We start from the raw sequence: 17891 nt of genomic DNA, 5'->3' as shown, positions 1-17891 counted from the left end.
TCAATATACATATATACAGTCAGTGGTGGTCAGTCATGGTCAGTATCACTTCAATATACATATATACAGTCAGTGGTCAGTATCACTACAATATACATATATACAGTCAGTGGTCAGTATCACTTCAATATACATATATACAGTCAGTGGTCAGTATCACTTCAATATACATATATACAGTCAGTGGTCAGTATCACTTCAATATACATATATACAGTCAGTGGTCAGTATCACTTCAATATACATATATACAGTCAGTGGTCAGTATCACTTCAATATACATATATACAGTCAGTGGTCAGTATCACTTCAATATACATAAAAACAGTCAGTGGTCAGTATCACTTCAATATACATATATACAGTCAGTGGTCAGCTTTTCTTAGACATGAGTAAGGACAAAAGGACAAAAGGTTGGGAACCACTGCTCTGACCCATGTCATGACCCTTTTCTCAGCTTGTGAAATGGTTGAATGAGATGTGTGAGTTTTGTCTTTGTGCAGTAGGGCTGAGGTAGAAGTGTGCCAAAAATGCCATATATATACAAATGTTGTATATGTATACATACCCAAACAAATCTATATACATCTTACTCAGTGACCAAAAACCTCGGTAACAATTTGCCATCCATCTTCGTCCGCTTATCCGGTGTCGGGTCGCGGGGGGAGCAGCTCCAGCAGGGGACCCCAAACTTCCCTTTCCCGAGCAACATTAACCAGCTCCGACTGGGGGATCCCGAGGCGTTCCCAGGCCAGGTTGGAGATATAATCCCTCCACCTAGTCCTGGGTCTTCCCCGAGGCCTCCTCCCAGCTGGACGTGCCTGGAACACCTCCCTAGGGAGGCGCCCAGGGGGCATCCTTACCAGATGCCCGAACCACCTCAACTGGCTCCTTTCGACGCAAAGGAGCAGCGGCTCTACTCCAAGCTCCTCACGGATGACTGAGCTTCTCACCCTATCTCTAAGGGAGACGCCAGCCACCCTCCTGAGGAAACCCATTTCGCCGCTTGTACCCTGGATCTCGTTCTTTCGGTCATGACCCAGCCTTCATGACCATAGGTGAGGGTAGGAACGAAAACTGACGGTAGATCGAGAGCTTTGCCTTCTGGCTCAGCTCTCTTTTTCGTCCTGGCGGTGCGATAGATTGAATGCAATACCGCACCCGCTGCGCCGATTCTCCGACCAATCTCCCGCTCCATTGTCCCTCACTCGCGAACAAAACCCCAAGGTACTTGAACTCCTTCACTTGGGGTAAGGACTCATTCCCTACCTGGAGAAGGCATTCCATCGGTTTCCTGCTGAGAACCATGGCCTCAGATTTAGAGGTGCTGATCCTCATCCCAACCGCTTCACACTCGGTTGCGAACCGATCCAGTGAGTGCTGAAGGTCACAGGCCGATGATGCCATCAGGACCACATCATCTGCAAAGAGCAGCGATGAGATCCCCAGCCCACCAAACTGCAACCCCTCCCCACCCCGACTACGCCTCGATATCCTGTCCATAAATATTACAAACAGGATTGGTGACAAAGCGCAGCCCTGGCGGAGGCCAACCCTCACCTGAAACGAGTCCGACTTACTACCGAGAACCCGGACACAGCTCTCACTTTGGTCATACAGAGATTGGATGGCCCTGAGTAGAGACCCCTCACCCCATACTCCCGCAGCACCTCCCACAGTATCTCCCGGGGGACCCGGTCATACGCCTTCTCCAAATCCACAAAACACATGTAGACCGGTTGGCCATACTCCCAGGCTCCCTCCAGGATCCTCCAGGACAATTTGCTTATCCTTTTAATTTCCTGAAAATGCTTCTTAAAACTAGTCCCTTCTTAATTTTGAAAAGGTAGTCTCAGTAAAGGCTACAAAGGTTAGGATGGCTTCAAGCTGTAACCACGGTGATTGATATGAGGATCATCTTCTGAATATAATAATGAATATGTTAGGCCTACCATTCAATTTCAAAACAACTAATAATGCAGTGTGATTTTAAATCAAACTAAGTCCCACACATAAATAGACTCATGTTTTTCCCCTTTAGTCTTTGCTATTAATATTCATCAACTGCAAAATTAGAAAATTGCGTTTTTAAATAACTATGTATGGAAAATAAAATAAAAAATGCTTCTCTTTGTATATAGTTTATTGTTTTTCACAGCAGTACAATTCAAAACAAATGCAAATTAGTCAAACAAGCCATTAGGCTGTATTTCTAAACACTCAACTGTAGGTTTTTTATATAGTATATATAAGGCAAATCAAAGTGCTAAATATAAAACACCATTTTTTCATTATTAGTATTTTATTGTGTAAATTGTCACGTACAACGTGGAACATTCTTTCACAGACGAGATGTGGAATTTCACGTCACTTCCGCGGATTCGTTTAAACGTAGACAAATACATGAAACTGTATTTTATTATTATAACTATCTTTATTGTTTAACCCCTCAAATACAACATTAGAAAAAAACATTAATATTACGTATGTTAGGCCTATATATTTTTATCTTCGTATCCGGTGAGCGGGACGTACTACGTCACTTCCGGAGTTTTCCGCGGATTCGTTTAAACGTTATTATGGTTCATAACTTACTGGAACAAAACTGAGCAACGTGTTGTTGCTGGTGACACAATCACTGACTGTATATATGTATATTGTAGTGATACTGACCACTGACTGTATATATATGTATATTGAAGTGATACTGACCACTGACTGTATATATGTATATTGAAGTGATACTGACCACTGACTGTATATATATGTATATTGAAGTGATACTGACCACTGACTGTATATATGTATATTGAAGTGATACTGACCACTGACTGTATATATGTATATTGAAACGATACTGACCACTGACTGTATATATGTATATTGAAGTGATACTGACCACTGACTGTATATATGTATATTGAAGTGATACTGACCACTGACTGTATATATGTATATTGAAACGATACTGACCACTGACTGTATATATATGTATATTGAAGTGATACTGACCACTGACTGTATATATGTATATTGAAGTGATACTGACCACTGACTGTATATATGTATATTGAAGTGATACTGACCACTGACTGTATATATGTATATTGAAGTGATACTGATCACTGACTGTATATATGTATATTGAAGTGATACTGACCACTGACTGTATATATGTATATTGAAGCGATACTGACCACTGACTGTATATATATGTATATTGAAGTGATACTGACCACTGACTGTATATATGTATATTGAAGTGATACTGACCACTGACTGTATATATGTATATTGTAGTGATACTGACCACTGACTGTATATATGTATATTGTAGTGATACTGACCACTGACTGTATATATGTATATTGAAGTGATACTGACCACTGACTGTATCTATGTATATTGAAGCGATACTGACCACTGACTGTATATATGTATATTGAAGTGATACTGACCACTGACTGTATCTATGTATATTGAAGCGATACTGACCACTGACTGTATATATGTATATTGAAGTGATACTGACCACTGACTGTATATATGTATATTGAAGCGATACTGACCACTGACTGTATATATGTATATTGAAGTGATACTGACCACTGACTGTATATATGTATATTGAAGTGATACTGACCACTGACTGTATATATGTATATTGAAGTGATACTGATCACTGACTGTATATATGTATATTGAAGTGATACTGACCACTGACTGTATATATGTATATTGAAGTGATACTGATCACTGACTGTATATATGTATATTGAAGTGATAGTCAATCAATTAGCCTGCTGCCGGCTTTAACTAAGATCATGGAGAAAATATCATGCTTTGAACAGCTTAGAACAAAGATTATAACAATAATGTAATAGGACTTCAAAAGTCTGAAGAACATTTTTCAGTTTGAAGTGAAGGGGGAAATATAGGGTAACTCTCTCAGAAAGGGCCCCTTCCCAGTCAGTCTGCTAGAGGCTGTCTCTGAGCCTTAGGGCGTTTTCACACCTTTAGTTTGTTTGCTTTGGTCCCAATCAGTTGGTGAGGTAGTAAACTTGGAGCGATTTGCCCTCGGTCAGTTTGGTTTGGTTTAGTTTCACACCTGGAAAAATCCAAGCATACCAAAATGTGTCATTACAAATCAGGCAAGAACGTCCAGCTCTCTTATTGGTCGGATATGTCTGGGGGAGGGAGCAAGACAGTAAATACAGGAAGAAGGTCCTGTGTTCTGGACTAGTGGTCAAACCAGCTCATTTCATTAAAATGATCAGACATTGTTTCACAAGAGACATTACTACATCTGGTCTGGTAACCGAGACTTTGCTCTATTCGACCGGCGTCTGTCTCCAATAGGGGCAGCTGGTTTGACCACGGAGATACGAGTGATGGACGGCAAGCTGGACCGCTGTCTGTTTCTGTGATAGAAGCGCTGCAAGCTGCTACAGTCTGCTGCATCACAGATTGCTAAACACACCTGAGTACAGGAGACATCAGCTCAGACTTGCGGTGTATGTGTAGTTAGTGCGGTTCGAGTACGGATCACGTTCTCACCACAAACGAACCGCTCCAGAGTTGGATTGAAAGAGCACCGAGACCACCTCTTCATGCAGGTCTCGGTACGCTTGTTTGCTCCGCTTTTGGTGCGCACCAGAGTTCGATCGCCGCGTTCTCACCTGCCCAAACGAACCGCACCAGCGGGGCAAACCAACTCTAGTTTGATTCAACCAAACTAAAGGCTGTCGGTGTGAAAACGCCCTTAGTGTAAGTCCGTTGGCAGAGCTGAACTCTCACCACCGCCAGTCAGCTTATGAATACAATATATAGTATGTTACAGGACAAATATTTACCGTATGTTTTTAGTCAATGCCGTTGATCCCGGTGTCTGTGCTGAAATTCTTGAAGGCGCGTTTTAGCTCGTCTGAAAGTGTCTACACCTGTGTGTGATTCCACTCGCTGCTCTTGTGTTCTTGGCCACAGTATGGGTATGACAGAGTGAACCAGTGACGCTAGATGGGCAGCACACAGTTTGAGGACTCGTCCACTGATGCCATAAGGTCCTGCTGCTTGTTTGGTGTTCACACGTTGAAGAAGCCTTCACTCTGCTTCAGCTGTTTCTGCTTGTTGGCGGCTGATTTCCTCAAAGAGAGCATACAACTTATTTAGCTCAAACTAATTGTATGCTTGCTTTTAGACGCAGCAGAATTTGACAGGTGTAATCTGTCAAAGTTCTTAGACATTGCCATAATCGTAAGACCTGAGCTACCAGTCTGGACATTTTCTTCATTATTTAATCAGACCCCAAAGTGTACAAAACATTCACCAACACAACACAACTGAAATATATAACTAAGAAAAAGACACTCCTTTAATTAAACAATACACCACCAGCCAACAACAGAATGAAAAAAGAAACAATTAGGAGATCCGGGAGAAAATATCTTGGAGGGAGTTTGCCCTCCTTTCCTTTTTCATTTCTTTCTATTTGAATTGTTCTTCCTAAGATCAGAGCCTTCTGTGGTAGCCGCCTCAGAGCTCAGTCAATGTGCTGACTTGCATATGAGCAAGCAAGCAGGAAGGCGGTGTGACTTACAACTCTTTGAAGGGTAACTGGGCCCTGTGCGTCCCACACTGCCACTAGGATTGGTCCACCAAGAAGTCTACTGGGAGAAGCAGTTTACTGGAGCACAAGTCACCCCACAAGTCACAAGTGCTCCCCTGTAAGAAAATATTGTCTATGTTAACGTTTAAATGCATCAATCTGGTGCACTTTGAAAAGAAATTCTGAGGTTAGACTTGATTATTCTTATCTATGGATGGAAATATTTGTGCTGTAGCCTGAACTATTTTGCATTTCAGAATTGTAACCATGTACACACACAGGTGGAATAGTTATTTCTTCATATGTTTGCATTACTAGGAAGTGTCACTAGGAAGCATACCAGTATAAATATATTCATATTTGTAAGTGGGATAAATATAAGTAAGTGGGATTGTCTGGAATCTGGCAATATAATAACCATTATGGTGGGATACACTAGCTAAGCAATTTACAAAAATGTCTGTGCTGAATGAAATAGTTTACATGAGAATACATTATAATTTTGGCCCAAAGATTTATGCAGTATGCAAATATGATAACATTTCATGTAAGTTCAATGTTAATTTTCTGGCAAACCATTTGTCACAGCAGCTGGTACTAATATCACTGGAAAGCTTAGATTCTAGTTGAGGTGGGTGAGTTGGCTGAGTCTCTATCTGTCAGAGGGAGAGCAGGAGACGGTTGTGAAGAAGTTGGTCATTTCATGGCGCAGATTAACACTTTTGTATGCACTATATCCGTGTCACATTCTCATTAGGGGCTGAGCCCCCCCTAAAGGTCTGATCCTAGAATCACCCCTGCTGCTACTTCATACCTGTCTGAAAATAAAATAACAGATTTCTCTGGGTTTGACATTTGGTGGAAACATTTGGGATAAGAAATATATATAACATAGGTATGGTCGTTTTTAGACATTTTAATGCAGAAATGTTACATATTGTACCTCAGGCCCGTGCAGAGACCTTTTGAGGGGCAGGGGCTCAAATTCAAAAAAGGGCACATGGAACAAGATTTTTTAACAATATATGTCATCTTTTTTTTTTTAAACTGTATATTTTACATTTTAACATAATACTAAATCCACAGTACTGTACACCTCAAAATGAAATATGGAGCCTTACATTAGACTATATTCACACAAATATTATCTATCCTATTGAAATAAAAATTTAGCAGAATTCAATATGATGATTTACAATAAGAAAAAAAGATATCAAACCAGATAAACAGTTTAATTGTAGCCTATAACTGTAACCTGAGCTGACTATCAGATTTATTTGGCAGTGGGCTAGTAGGCTTTGAATCAGAAAGGGATTTGCAATGGTATGCAGCATGTTTCAGATTATTTTCTCAAAATAAAAGGATGTCCTTTATTAAGAAGTCAAAATGTACAGATCACCATTCTACACCGCAGACTACAAATAACCTAAGCTAATTTCCCAAAGAAGTGAAATGTTCTTTTAAGTGGGCTGTTGGTTGAGAGGCAGAAAGCAGATGGAAAAGTTCTGTTAGCCTACAGAGAACTTCTGCTATCAGAGACTGAAACGGTGACGCTATAAGGCTAGCACACGATGACTCTAGTGTGTGCCCTAATAAAACGAGTAATTGTAGCCGCGGCACTACTTCAAAGATAGCTGCCGCTGCCACAGATTTAGCTTGCCTGCTGGCTGTTTTAATCCTGGAGGAGACTCGTTAACTAGCGTCAGTGGCTAGAGGCCTCTATAACAAACCAAATGTGCATGCATGCATTCTCATTCACTCCAAAAGCCCACTTACCGCTACTTCAACTTTCTCTCACTCTTGCTGGTCGCGCTGCCTACGGACTTGTATCTAAAGCCTGTGTGGCGCGCCTGGCAGGAAGTGGACACGTGTCACGCGATAAACCTGGTCATCATGTAATATGAAGGTTTAGGTCGTTTTATCTTGTCTTGCTAATTATTATTGTTAAATATTCTTGTCAAACGGACCACTTTTTGGGCCATCGTCAAAGAAAAATATGAAAAGAAAATCTGGACTAAAAAAAGGGCACTTTGGCCTTGAGGGGTTCAAGCACCCGTAGATCCCCCTGCATGTGCATGTTGTACCTTTACACAGAGTTTATTTGTATTTTACTCATCTACATCTACTACATCTTGTGACTGCGAGTCGTATCACTGTTGAAACTTTTTCTCCAGCACAATTGTTAATGTTTTTTTATATAATAACTTTATTTGTATAGTGCCTTTAAATACAATAGTTTACAAAGTGCTTTGACAGAAGGAACAAAAGCACATACACAAATATAAACATCGCTGGAATAGTGAAAGAAGAAGATGGGGCAGTTTAAGGAAAGTAAAACGACAATTTGAATAAATAAAATCTAATTATGCTCCAAAGCCGAAGCAGCCTGATGGAGAAGGCAGTCCCTCCAGGATTTTGCGATGTCCCAGCAGTCCCACGTGCACTCTGAGAGCCACTGACCAAGCGGGAGTGAGAACAGGTTGACGTAACACACGTATGTCGCCAAATTCATTTCCTTATTTCTAATATGAAGACGAGATGTGTGTGACTTGAACATCTCACATTGACCAACAAAACGTACAGCGAAAGAGCGTGCCAAACATTCCAGACCGTCCTGCCGACCTGTAGACATTTTAACATCAATGTACGCTGGAACGTTTTTTCACTCTGCTGCCGTTTCAATCCTGTCGGCTCTCTGCAGCGGGCGGGGCTGCTGCTCCATTCTCCATGCAACTAACACACACACACACACACACACACACACACACACACACACACACACACACACACACACAAACATACAAGGTGGATGCAGGATACTGGAGCTGAGACGTACATGATGACCTAAATTGACGACAGCTCCGCTCATTATTGTAAGTGCAATGATAAGTTAAAGTCCAATAAGTCCTTTATCAAACCGTATGAATGTGTGTGTCCACCAGCCATTTTCATATTATACCAACATTTGCAGCATCCTGAGCCTTTTTGGTAAGGTTACTAGGAAATCTCAGCCCAGAGTAGTTTTATTCTCCCCAAAACAAGTTTTTCTTAACTTTTTTTGCAACTTTCACTGTGTCCCGCAACTTCATTTCAACAAACATACAAAAGACATTGCAACTTTTATCGACATTTTTTACAAAAGATGTCTGACATCAAACGTTGTCAATGTGTTGTTTGTGCAATGTTAATATGTTGTCTATGTGTTGTTAACTTGTTAATTCAAATCGATCCAATCTTATTTGTTGTGGGTTGTTTGTACTTTATGCATCTGTAAAATACACAAAAAACTATATAACACACCTACATCTACATAACAACCCTAACCCTAAAAAGCATAATAGGGCATGTAAACATTTTCTAGTGGAAACAAAAAATACAAGTATAAACCTGAAAACTCCTTTTAAGATCCAAACCACACGGCTAACAGCCTTTTCTCCCTGTTGAGGTTGGGAAGAAGGTACTGGATACAGCAGCCAGCCCTGAGGAGCCCCTAACTCAGGTTCGTCCAGAGCAATCATGCCTAACATTAATGGAGACATCTGACACAACGACCTGAACATGTGTACCAAGTTTCATTAAAGTCTGATAAAGTGGGGCTAAATGGCAGGACTTCTGCTGCATCTATTGTAGTGATGGACCAGTTGTAAGCTTGGTTTCACCACTTTTTCTATACAGTATTAAACCATCTGAATGGGTTTTGCTCAGCTTTGTGAAGCTAGAAACACGCTTAACGCTGCTTGCTGCTTTGACTTTTGGCGATTGGGCTGCTTCCTAAGGTCGGCTGTGGTTCAGGTGGTAGAGCTGTCGCCTACCAATCAGAAGGTTGATCAGGGGCCCTGCTTTCCAATCTCTAAATGTCTTTGAGCCCCCCAAAAAAGTGTGTGAATGTGTGTATTTGATAAGCAGGTGGCACCTTATATGGCAGCCTAGGCCACAGTGTATGAAGGGTGCCTGCTACATTTAGCTATAATACATACAGAGTCAAACAGAAATGCAAAAACTCAATTATGCAAAGATTCTATAAGTAAAACACACACCTGTCCACACACACCTGCAGAAAACACATCCATGTCATCTGCTAATAACAAACACACAGAGCAGCACTTTAAACACAGGCACATGCACACACTTTGCTGCTGTCCACACACACATTTTCCCGTTCTATTTTTGCTCTCACACAAATGTGTCCAGCCGGCAGGACATCACAGTCCATGCAGTTGATCAGTGTCCAAGGAAGGATAAATAAATAAAAGATGAAACAATTGGTAGTTCAGTGGTGCCAGTAGCACTCTGTGTCTCATATCCCCTCTGGATCTTACCCATTGTACCATGTGTCCTTTTTGTGTTGGGCTTATTATTAGTGTAACCTGTGTGTGTGTGTGTGTGTGTGTGTGTGTGTGTGTGTGTGTGTGTGTGTGTGTGTGTGTGTGTGTGTGTGTCATAGTCATAGTCTTAGTTACACATTACTGACGCTGATGCTTATTCTTGGTTGAAAGCAGATATAACCGGTGTTTGACTATATATGTGGTGGCACTTTGTACTGGAAGAAAGTACTGTATATTAAATATTAACTGTAGGTGAAATTTTCTCCAATCATGTTCACACTGATTTAATCTTCTGAACTGTCCATTTATTGCATCCTCCTTTGATTATCATCTTCACCTCTTTTTCACCTTCAATCAATTGTAGATGACTTGAAAACAATCCACCACAACAGACAATCCGAGGTCTGGCATGGCACGGCTCATGTATCATCTTCTGTTTAAAAGCTTGTCAGTGTGAAATGGAAGCGCTGCATTGCTGCAAAATGAAATGCTACAATGAAATCTTGAGATGATATGTTCCCTTAGTGCACCTCATGAGCTCAGACTTTCTAATCTCACGATCCAAGTTGTTCTCACTCCCAACTCTTCACATACTGACGCTTATTCAGTGTCTCTCAGCACCATAGGGAGCAGTAAGAAAAACCAAAAGTGGGGTGGTGGATGGGTCAGGGTCAAACAACACAGGTGGTTCATGTCCTGTTCTTGTCCTGTGTGTGACCTAAATATAATTTTTTTAACCCCACCCATGATCATTTCAACCCTAACTAAGTGGTTTTACCCTGCACATCGGTCCCGACCCAGAGCCAAGGGGTCCTGACCAAGCATTAGTATTTGACCCGTTGGGAGTAAGAATATTTTGCACAGTGTTAGAGCTGCCTCTTCCTGTACCCAGTGCTTTAGTCAGAAATATTGGTCATAAGAAAAAGAGCAGCTACTTGGTGACAGAAGTTTGATTTTAAAAGTTACACAGAACAGTTGTATGCTGTTTGTTGTCTGAATTATTCTTTGACCTATACTAAGTATTCCTGTCTGTTCCTGGTGGGTCTCTCTACAGTTCTGCTGGGTGTTCTGACGACATGCGCCCAGACGGAGATGAAGAGGGTTGTTGGAGACAATGCCACGCTGCCCTGCCACCATCAGTTCTGGGTGGGTGATGACCCCACTCTTGACATTGAGTGGCTGCTTCTCAAGCCAACAAACAGACAGAGAGTGGTGAGTGTCTTCATGCAACAGCTTAAATGTTTATTGAAGGATGAACACACTAGAAAACAAACAAAAAATGTATTAGACCTGTATGTGCATATCTAAAATCAGGAATGTTATTGTCCTCTGTTCAACAAAGGTAATATTAGCCATGAACTCTCCAAATACAGACAGTTTATTAAATGTCCAACCAGAGAGGAAATCATTTTGGAAAACATTCCGGATCACTGTTACACTACATCCAACGTAAGAGTATGCTGTGGTCCAAATGTCACTGCTATGCTGATGTTACCCAGCTATATGTACCTGTACAGCCAAACAACCTTTTCCAGCTCCTAAATTTAGAGGCATGTGTATCAGACATAAACAGATGGATGGGTATGAACTTTCTGCTGTTGAATGCTGATAAAACAGAGCTGTTAGCAGTAATACCAGCCAAACATGGTCACTTCTTTAAGAATCTGTGTATTAATATTGATAGTTGTATTATCTCTGAAAGCTTGAGCATCAAAAACCTTGGTGTTCCAGTCTCACATTAAGGCATTAAGACAGGACACCAAGACAGCATTTTTCCATCTCAGTAACATCGCAAAAATGCGACCCATCTTATCATTTCATGATGCTGGAACTGTATTCCATGTGTTTCTGTCTTCCCGATTTGTGTCCTTTGTTCTGGTCTTCCAAATTGTGCCAATTCAATTCAATTTTATTTATAGTATCAAATCATAACCGAGTTATCTCAAGACACTTTACAGATAGAGTAGGTCTAGACCACACTCTATAATGGCTAGAGGCCTATAACTTGCTCAGAACAAAAAACTTCAAAATATGATCACATAACACCCATTGTGTGTGTGTGTGTGTGTGGGGGGGGGCACTGTCTGTTTGTCCTTCCGTCGCTCTCTCTCTCTCTCTCTCTCTCTCTCTCTCTCCGTGTCTCGCTGTAGACACGGCTGAGAAGTCAAGACAGCCCAAATCACCATGAAGCTACATGTTTTATTTTGTATAACAAACACACAGGCACTTATTGAAACTGGTGTATACACACAGAGCAGCAATTTAAACACAGGCACATGCACACACTTTGCTGCTGTCCACACACACATTTTCCCGGTACACAGTATCCAGCTGCACTGTGGTCTTCCTGTATGTGATTCGCTGCCTGACTTGACAGATTCACTCGCGGCTCGAGGAAAAAATAGCGGAGACACAGCTTCACAGCTATTGGCTGCACTTCAACGTGCAGTATGTTTCCAGCGTCAGACTACGTCATGATCCACCTGATTCCCTCATACAGGCAGAAACCGAACATTTTTAAACCTGTTGTGAGGACATCTAAGGAGTAAACCAGTGAAGCTGTGGCGGAGCTTCAGAGCCCAGTTTTTCAAAAGTAATCCAGTGGGATTTCGGATCAACGATTGGATCAAATCTTGGAAATGGGTTTTTCAAAAGCAAAAGAGGGATTCCGAACTAAGATCAGAGCATGTAATCCGATTTTACATTTGATCTGGATCAAACCTGCCCTTTGGGTTTTTCAAAGCTTTGAACTTGATTTGGGACTTATTTGATCCAAAAAAACTGGATTATCCTGATCCCATCAGAAGGGTGGGTTCAGTTGTGATTTTTCGAGCCAAATAAAATCAGAATCCTGAAATTTGGTGTTTGGATCACAGTGATCCAATCCAATGTTCCTTTAAAAAACTGGCATAAAAGTAAGATGGATCCTGGATAGCAAACATGCGATTTCCAAATCCCTATCAATTTGATCCAGATTACTTTTTTTTTTAAACTGGGCCCAGGCGTGTTTGAACTGTACAGACTGGGGTGTTTTGAGGACCACTACCACAAGTTTGGATGAGTACACAGAGGTTGTGACGTCATACGTCAGCTTCTGTAAGGATAGCTGTATACCATCACGTACCACAAAGAAGTACAATGACAAGCCCTGGTTCACAACCAAACTGGGATGGCTAAGGTTGCTGAAGGAAGAGTTGTTTAGGAGTGGGGACAGGGACAGGGACAGGGACTGGGCCTGGTTTAAAGAGTCTAAGTACATGTTTAGCAAGGCAGTGACAGACGCTTAAAGACTGTACTCTGAGAAACTCCAACATCTGTTTTCCGCAAATAACTCTATTTCTGTCTGGAAGGGCCTTACACAGATCACCAGCCAAAGCCCCCTCCACTGCCTGGCAATCGACTGCAACACCTTTTACTGTCCTTTTGAAAGACAATGCAGTCCTGATACCTTCCCCAGTGACTCCATTCATCATATCCAGTCCCACCTCCCCCACCACAGCAGGGGACGGAGCCGGTTCATCACTGCATCACGGCAAGCAGTGCATTTACATGCAGTTTAAAAAAACTGCATGTTTAACGAACGGTTAAGGCAATACCCCAATTTCTCAAACGCCATGTAAACACCTTACCCCGGTTAGAATCGGAGTTCTAATAACGCGTTAACAGACCGAGAGAACTCCTTCAGTAACCGGGGGGTTCCTCCATGTATACACCTTAACCGGGCTATGATCGGTTTAAGCATCACTCCGCTGGAGTCGTCTTTGAACCAGAAATAATCTGTCAGCGCTGTGAGTCATAGTTGCTATTGCTATGACACCATACAACAAAACCGCAATGCCCAAATTAGAATCTGATTTGTGAATCTGTGAATCTGTTATTTGTGCTGCTTCAAGTGCCTCGTCCTCTGAACACCACAGGATGGAGCTAACACACACGCTGTAAGAAGTAATTTATACTTCCCCTCTGAACTGACTTGGTTTCACAGAGAATAACGTTATCTCACATCCCGTTCACCGTTCAGATCGCTACTTCAGGCTGCGGCCGACAGTAACGTTACACTTTGCGGATAAAATTATACGTAAAAGTCGTTATATTGTTTTGGGGACAGTGACATGGCTGATAGCTAGCTTGTCTTGTTGTTAAACATACTGTCAGATTATTTTTACTGATTGTCAACTGTACACAATGTGATTGACTTTGGATCTTACTAGCATTCTGGCTTGTAGCTGTAGCTATAAGTATCTGCCGTTGCTAAGGGAGGCAAGTTGTATCTAAGGTCCTTCCTATTTCCTGGAGGAGTGAACAACGTTTGCGTTGCATAAGAACCTTGTGTTCCAGGTATTAGTCAAACCGTCAGGCATAACCAGGGAAACAGAGTTATTGTTAAAAACGTTAGATTTTGACTGTAAAACTAGTTAAAATGTAAACTGATGTTTTAAAAATATGTTATTTGGCAAGTGACCATGGTATAAGCGGGTTAATGTCCTTCGAGGTGTCCATTGTCAGGACACCTGCGCATCGGACGGTTCACGCCTCGCCGTCGTCCATTAATAGCTGACAATGGACACCTCGTCGGCCATTAACCCTTACTTATTTTTGTAGTTACTGCATTTTCACCTCACATTAAAGATTATCCAAAGACAACATCGGTATATTTTAGGCATCATGTAGTTTCTATGTGATTTTTAAAAATACTCAAATGTTTATTTTTTTAATACGTATTATATAAAAGCATTACACTTTTCTATATGTTGCATAGTTTGATGGTCTTCCTGAAAACTTTAAAGAGGAAATATGAAAAGATCAATTATTAAGCACTCCATACATTGGAATGCCTAACCCACAAACTATAAACTATAAATTAAGACAACCCAGTCAATTTTTCGTGGGCTGCAACATTAGAAAAAATGGGATTCAACAAGCCATTCAGATTTGGCTCCCTTTCCTTTGTCACATGCAGGCTCATTAGAATATACTGCTCCCCAACCTGAGTATCAACCATCTACGGCTTTAGAACTACATTTGCAAAGTTGTGGCATAATTTTGAAAAAAATTTTGAATCATAAATCGTGTTTCTTTTGTGATTTCAGAATGTGTTTGTGTGTTTGTGTAAAAGAAGGGGAATAAATAAAAGACTTCTGTATTACCTATGTGTTCTCTGGCCTTCTGTACAAATAGAACTGCTAGTAGTTATAGAGAAATGTTTCTGTGTTTAACTTACTGTATGTGTCTTACTTTGTTTACCCCATCAGGTGATCACCTACTTTGCTGGACGGGTTTTTGACCCCAATGAAGCAGAGCGTAGCCGTGTAGCCTTTGCTGGAGAGTTCTTAAAAGGTGACGCCTCTCTGCTGATCACTGACTTGTCTCTAACAGACTCAGGAGAGTACAGCTGCAAAGTCAAGACTGGTGCACAATACCATTGGAGCACCATCAGCCTCATAGTGCTGGGTAAGTTGCAGACAGCAATTAAATAAGAAAAAAACAGAGACAGAGGGAGAACGCTATACAACTGGAGATGTCACGTAACCCCAAAGCCCTAAGCATTAGAGCTGTCGTTAAATGTAGTGGCGCACACTGTGCTATTCTGATTCAGACCAAATATTTCACCTGTGGCATTCTCCTCCACTTGTAAAAGAATAATCTTCAAAAGGTACTAAGGTCTATGAGCATATGATATGCTCACTACACATTTCGTTCAGAAGGTCTCAGTGCAGAGTTGGTGCAGCACCATGCTTGAAGATCAGTTGGAAGACCACTTCCTCGATCAGATGACTCACATTGATCACACAATCTGTTATTCACTCGTTATTAAATCTGCAAAGAATAAGGGAACGTCTATAATGCTTGCACTTCCTTTACTATCCAACATATCATTGGAATAAACAAACCCCAACAGGATGTGCTACCCCTTTTTAAATTACTTATTGCTCCCTCTTCCAGTCTACTGATGCCACTTTATTTCCCAGAGGCAGCTGGACCTTCACACATTAAGCATCAAGTCAGTTCTTACAGCAGTGCAATTTCACTTAGCAGTACATCCTGTTGATCTATTTTAGAAGTCACAAAAGCATAAAAGGCATTCTAATTAAATTCAGCAGCATCTGCAGTGCTTTACATAAAGTCTGCTTTCTATTTATTAGACGTGATTCAGACTGCAGCTACAGTTGCAGTAAATGCTGTCAGTCACATTACCATCAGGCTAATTTGAGCAGTGACAGCCAATAAAATCCCTATACTGGCTTAAACACAGTTAAAATGATGACAGCTAAACGTAAAAACGATTAAAGTGTGATTGTATTTCACTGTAGAGGATTCCAACTCCGGGACATACAACAGTCTGCTGCTGCCTTTGTCGGAAAAACATCACAGATGTTTTTGTGTTTACCATCTGGTAGCCTAAGCCTCAGGGTCCATTCAAAGTTATTGGAAAATACCCTTTTCAGGCCGAGCCCGACTGGAGTCCGTGTTTTTTTCTTTCTCCTTTTTTCCTATGTTTAAAAATGTTTGGAGGATTTTTTTGTTTGTTAAATTAATGGTTTTGTTGTTTAAAGGGACGACCAAGCGGCCAGCAATAAACCAAACAACAATACAGTCATGTGAGCTATTTAAATTATGCTAAACGATTTTGATTTGCAGACCCTCTAAATCTATGTCTGGCATTATTGAATAGTTCTTTGAACTCCTCTCTATCATAAACCCTAACTATGATAAAGGTCTGATTATAGAAGGTTTTAATATACATGTTTTATATAGATACTCTATGTTTTCCAGAAAGTCCTTTATCCTTAGAGTTTTTAAAAATTGTTGAGTCTTTTGATTTAACTAGAACTGTTAATGGGCCTTCTCACAACAAGGGCCAAAATAATCCATCCAAGAATACCTGCCCCCAGATCCTAGAGCACATTGCACCCTTTAAGAACAGAAAACCTCTAAACCCTCTGTTTTCCAGCCATGGATAACTGACAACAAACATGCCCTAAAGAGAGACTGTCGTAGGGCAGAGCAGAAGTGGAAGGCTTCTAAACTAACAGTGCATTTTGATATTTAATACATTTTTATGAGGCAGTGGTTATAAATGCCAGAGCTCTGTATTTTCCGGATCTTATCTTATCTTAAGAGCTTAATCAACTCCAGGGTTTTGAACAATGAAATAAACCGTTACAGAGGCTCCACCCAGTGTCAGTATGGACTCCTCCCCTGAGAAATGTGTGAAGACTTTTTAACCTTCTTTGTCAACAAAGTCTCTAGCATCAGAATGCACATTCCCCCTCCTGCACAGGCCACAGCAAGTTCTTTTAAAACTACAGCCATCTTTGAGTCCTTTGACACTACATCAGGCATGGATTGACCATTTTTTGATCGGTCTATAGAGATTACAGTAGAGAGGTCACATGATTGGCCCACTTGTGTGTCTTTTATGTGAACACTGTCCATTCACATCCTACTATGGCCCACTTCCAGCGTACCATAGAAAGAGAGAGCATGTTTAAGTCCCCACCGGCGGCGAAAATAACTCCACAAAGTGCTGGTAGTTAAAAAAACACGAGATTTAAGCATGTCAAATGATTATTTTAGCACCCTTGTCTACCAGAGGGGACAAATTAGCTGTTAGTAAGCTAATGTTAGTTATGTTTTAGCAAGCTAAGGCACTTGCAAACATAGTACTATAGCTTTCTGATTTATCCACATTCCACTATAACATAAGTGTTAGCTACATACTGTGTAAGCTTTAGCTTAATTTACAGACTTGTCACTTGTTTACTATACAAGACAGCCATACTCTGCCCTCAACCTTTAGCCATCTAACCATCAGGAGCCAGGCAGTCTTTTTGAATCAGTGAGTACATTATCATACTCTCTTACTTACCACTCAGCTTCAGCTAAGTGAGAGTATTAGGGGCTGGTATGCAGGGTTCAACATTAAGTTTTTGTCCATTAGCTAAATGGTTAGTGAATGT

At 41.0% G+C, this 17891-nt stretch overlaps 1 protein-coding gene across 1 annotated transcript in view; it reads left to right on the top strand.

The window, feature by feature from the left end:
• Nucleotides 1-15881, top strand: part of LOC114566913 (CXADR-like membrane protein) — a 134332-nt gene extending 118451 nt beyond the window's left edge. The window contains exons 2-4 of the mRNA XM_028595763.1: nucleotides 10985-11142; nucleotides 15183-15381; nucleotides 15874-15881. Of these exons, the coding sequence (XP_028451564.1) occupies nucleotides 10985-11142; nucleotides 15183-15381; nucleotides 15874-15881 (365 nt within the window). The remainder of the gene's footprint in view (nucleotides 1-10984; nucleotides 11143-15182; nucleotides 15382-15873) is intronic.
• The last annotated feature ends 2010 nt before the right edge of the window (nucleotides 15882-17891 follow it).

The sequence above is a fragment of the Perca flavescens genome, chromosome 13, assembly GCF_004354835.1.
Source record: "Perca flavescens isolate YP-PL-M2 chromosome 13, PFLA_1.0, whole genome shotgun sequence".
Classification (NCBI taxonomy): domain Eukaryota; kingdom Metazoa; phylum Chordata; class Actinopteri; order Perciformes; family Percidae; genus Perca; species Perca flavescens.
This window is presented reverse-complemented; position numbering and strand designations above follow the sequence as displayed.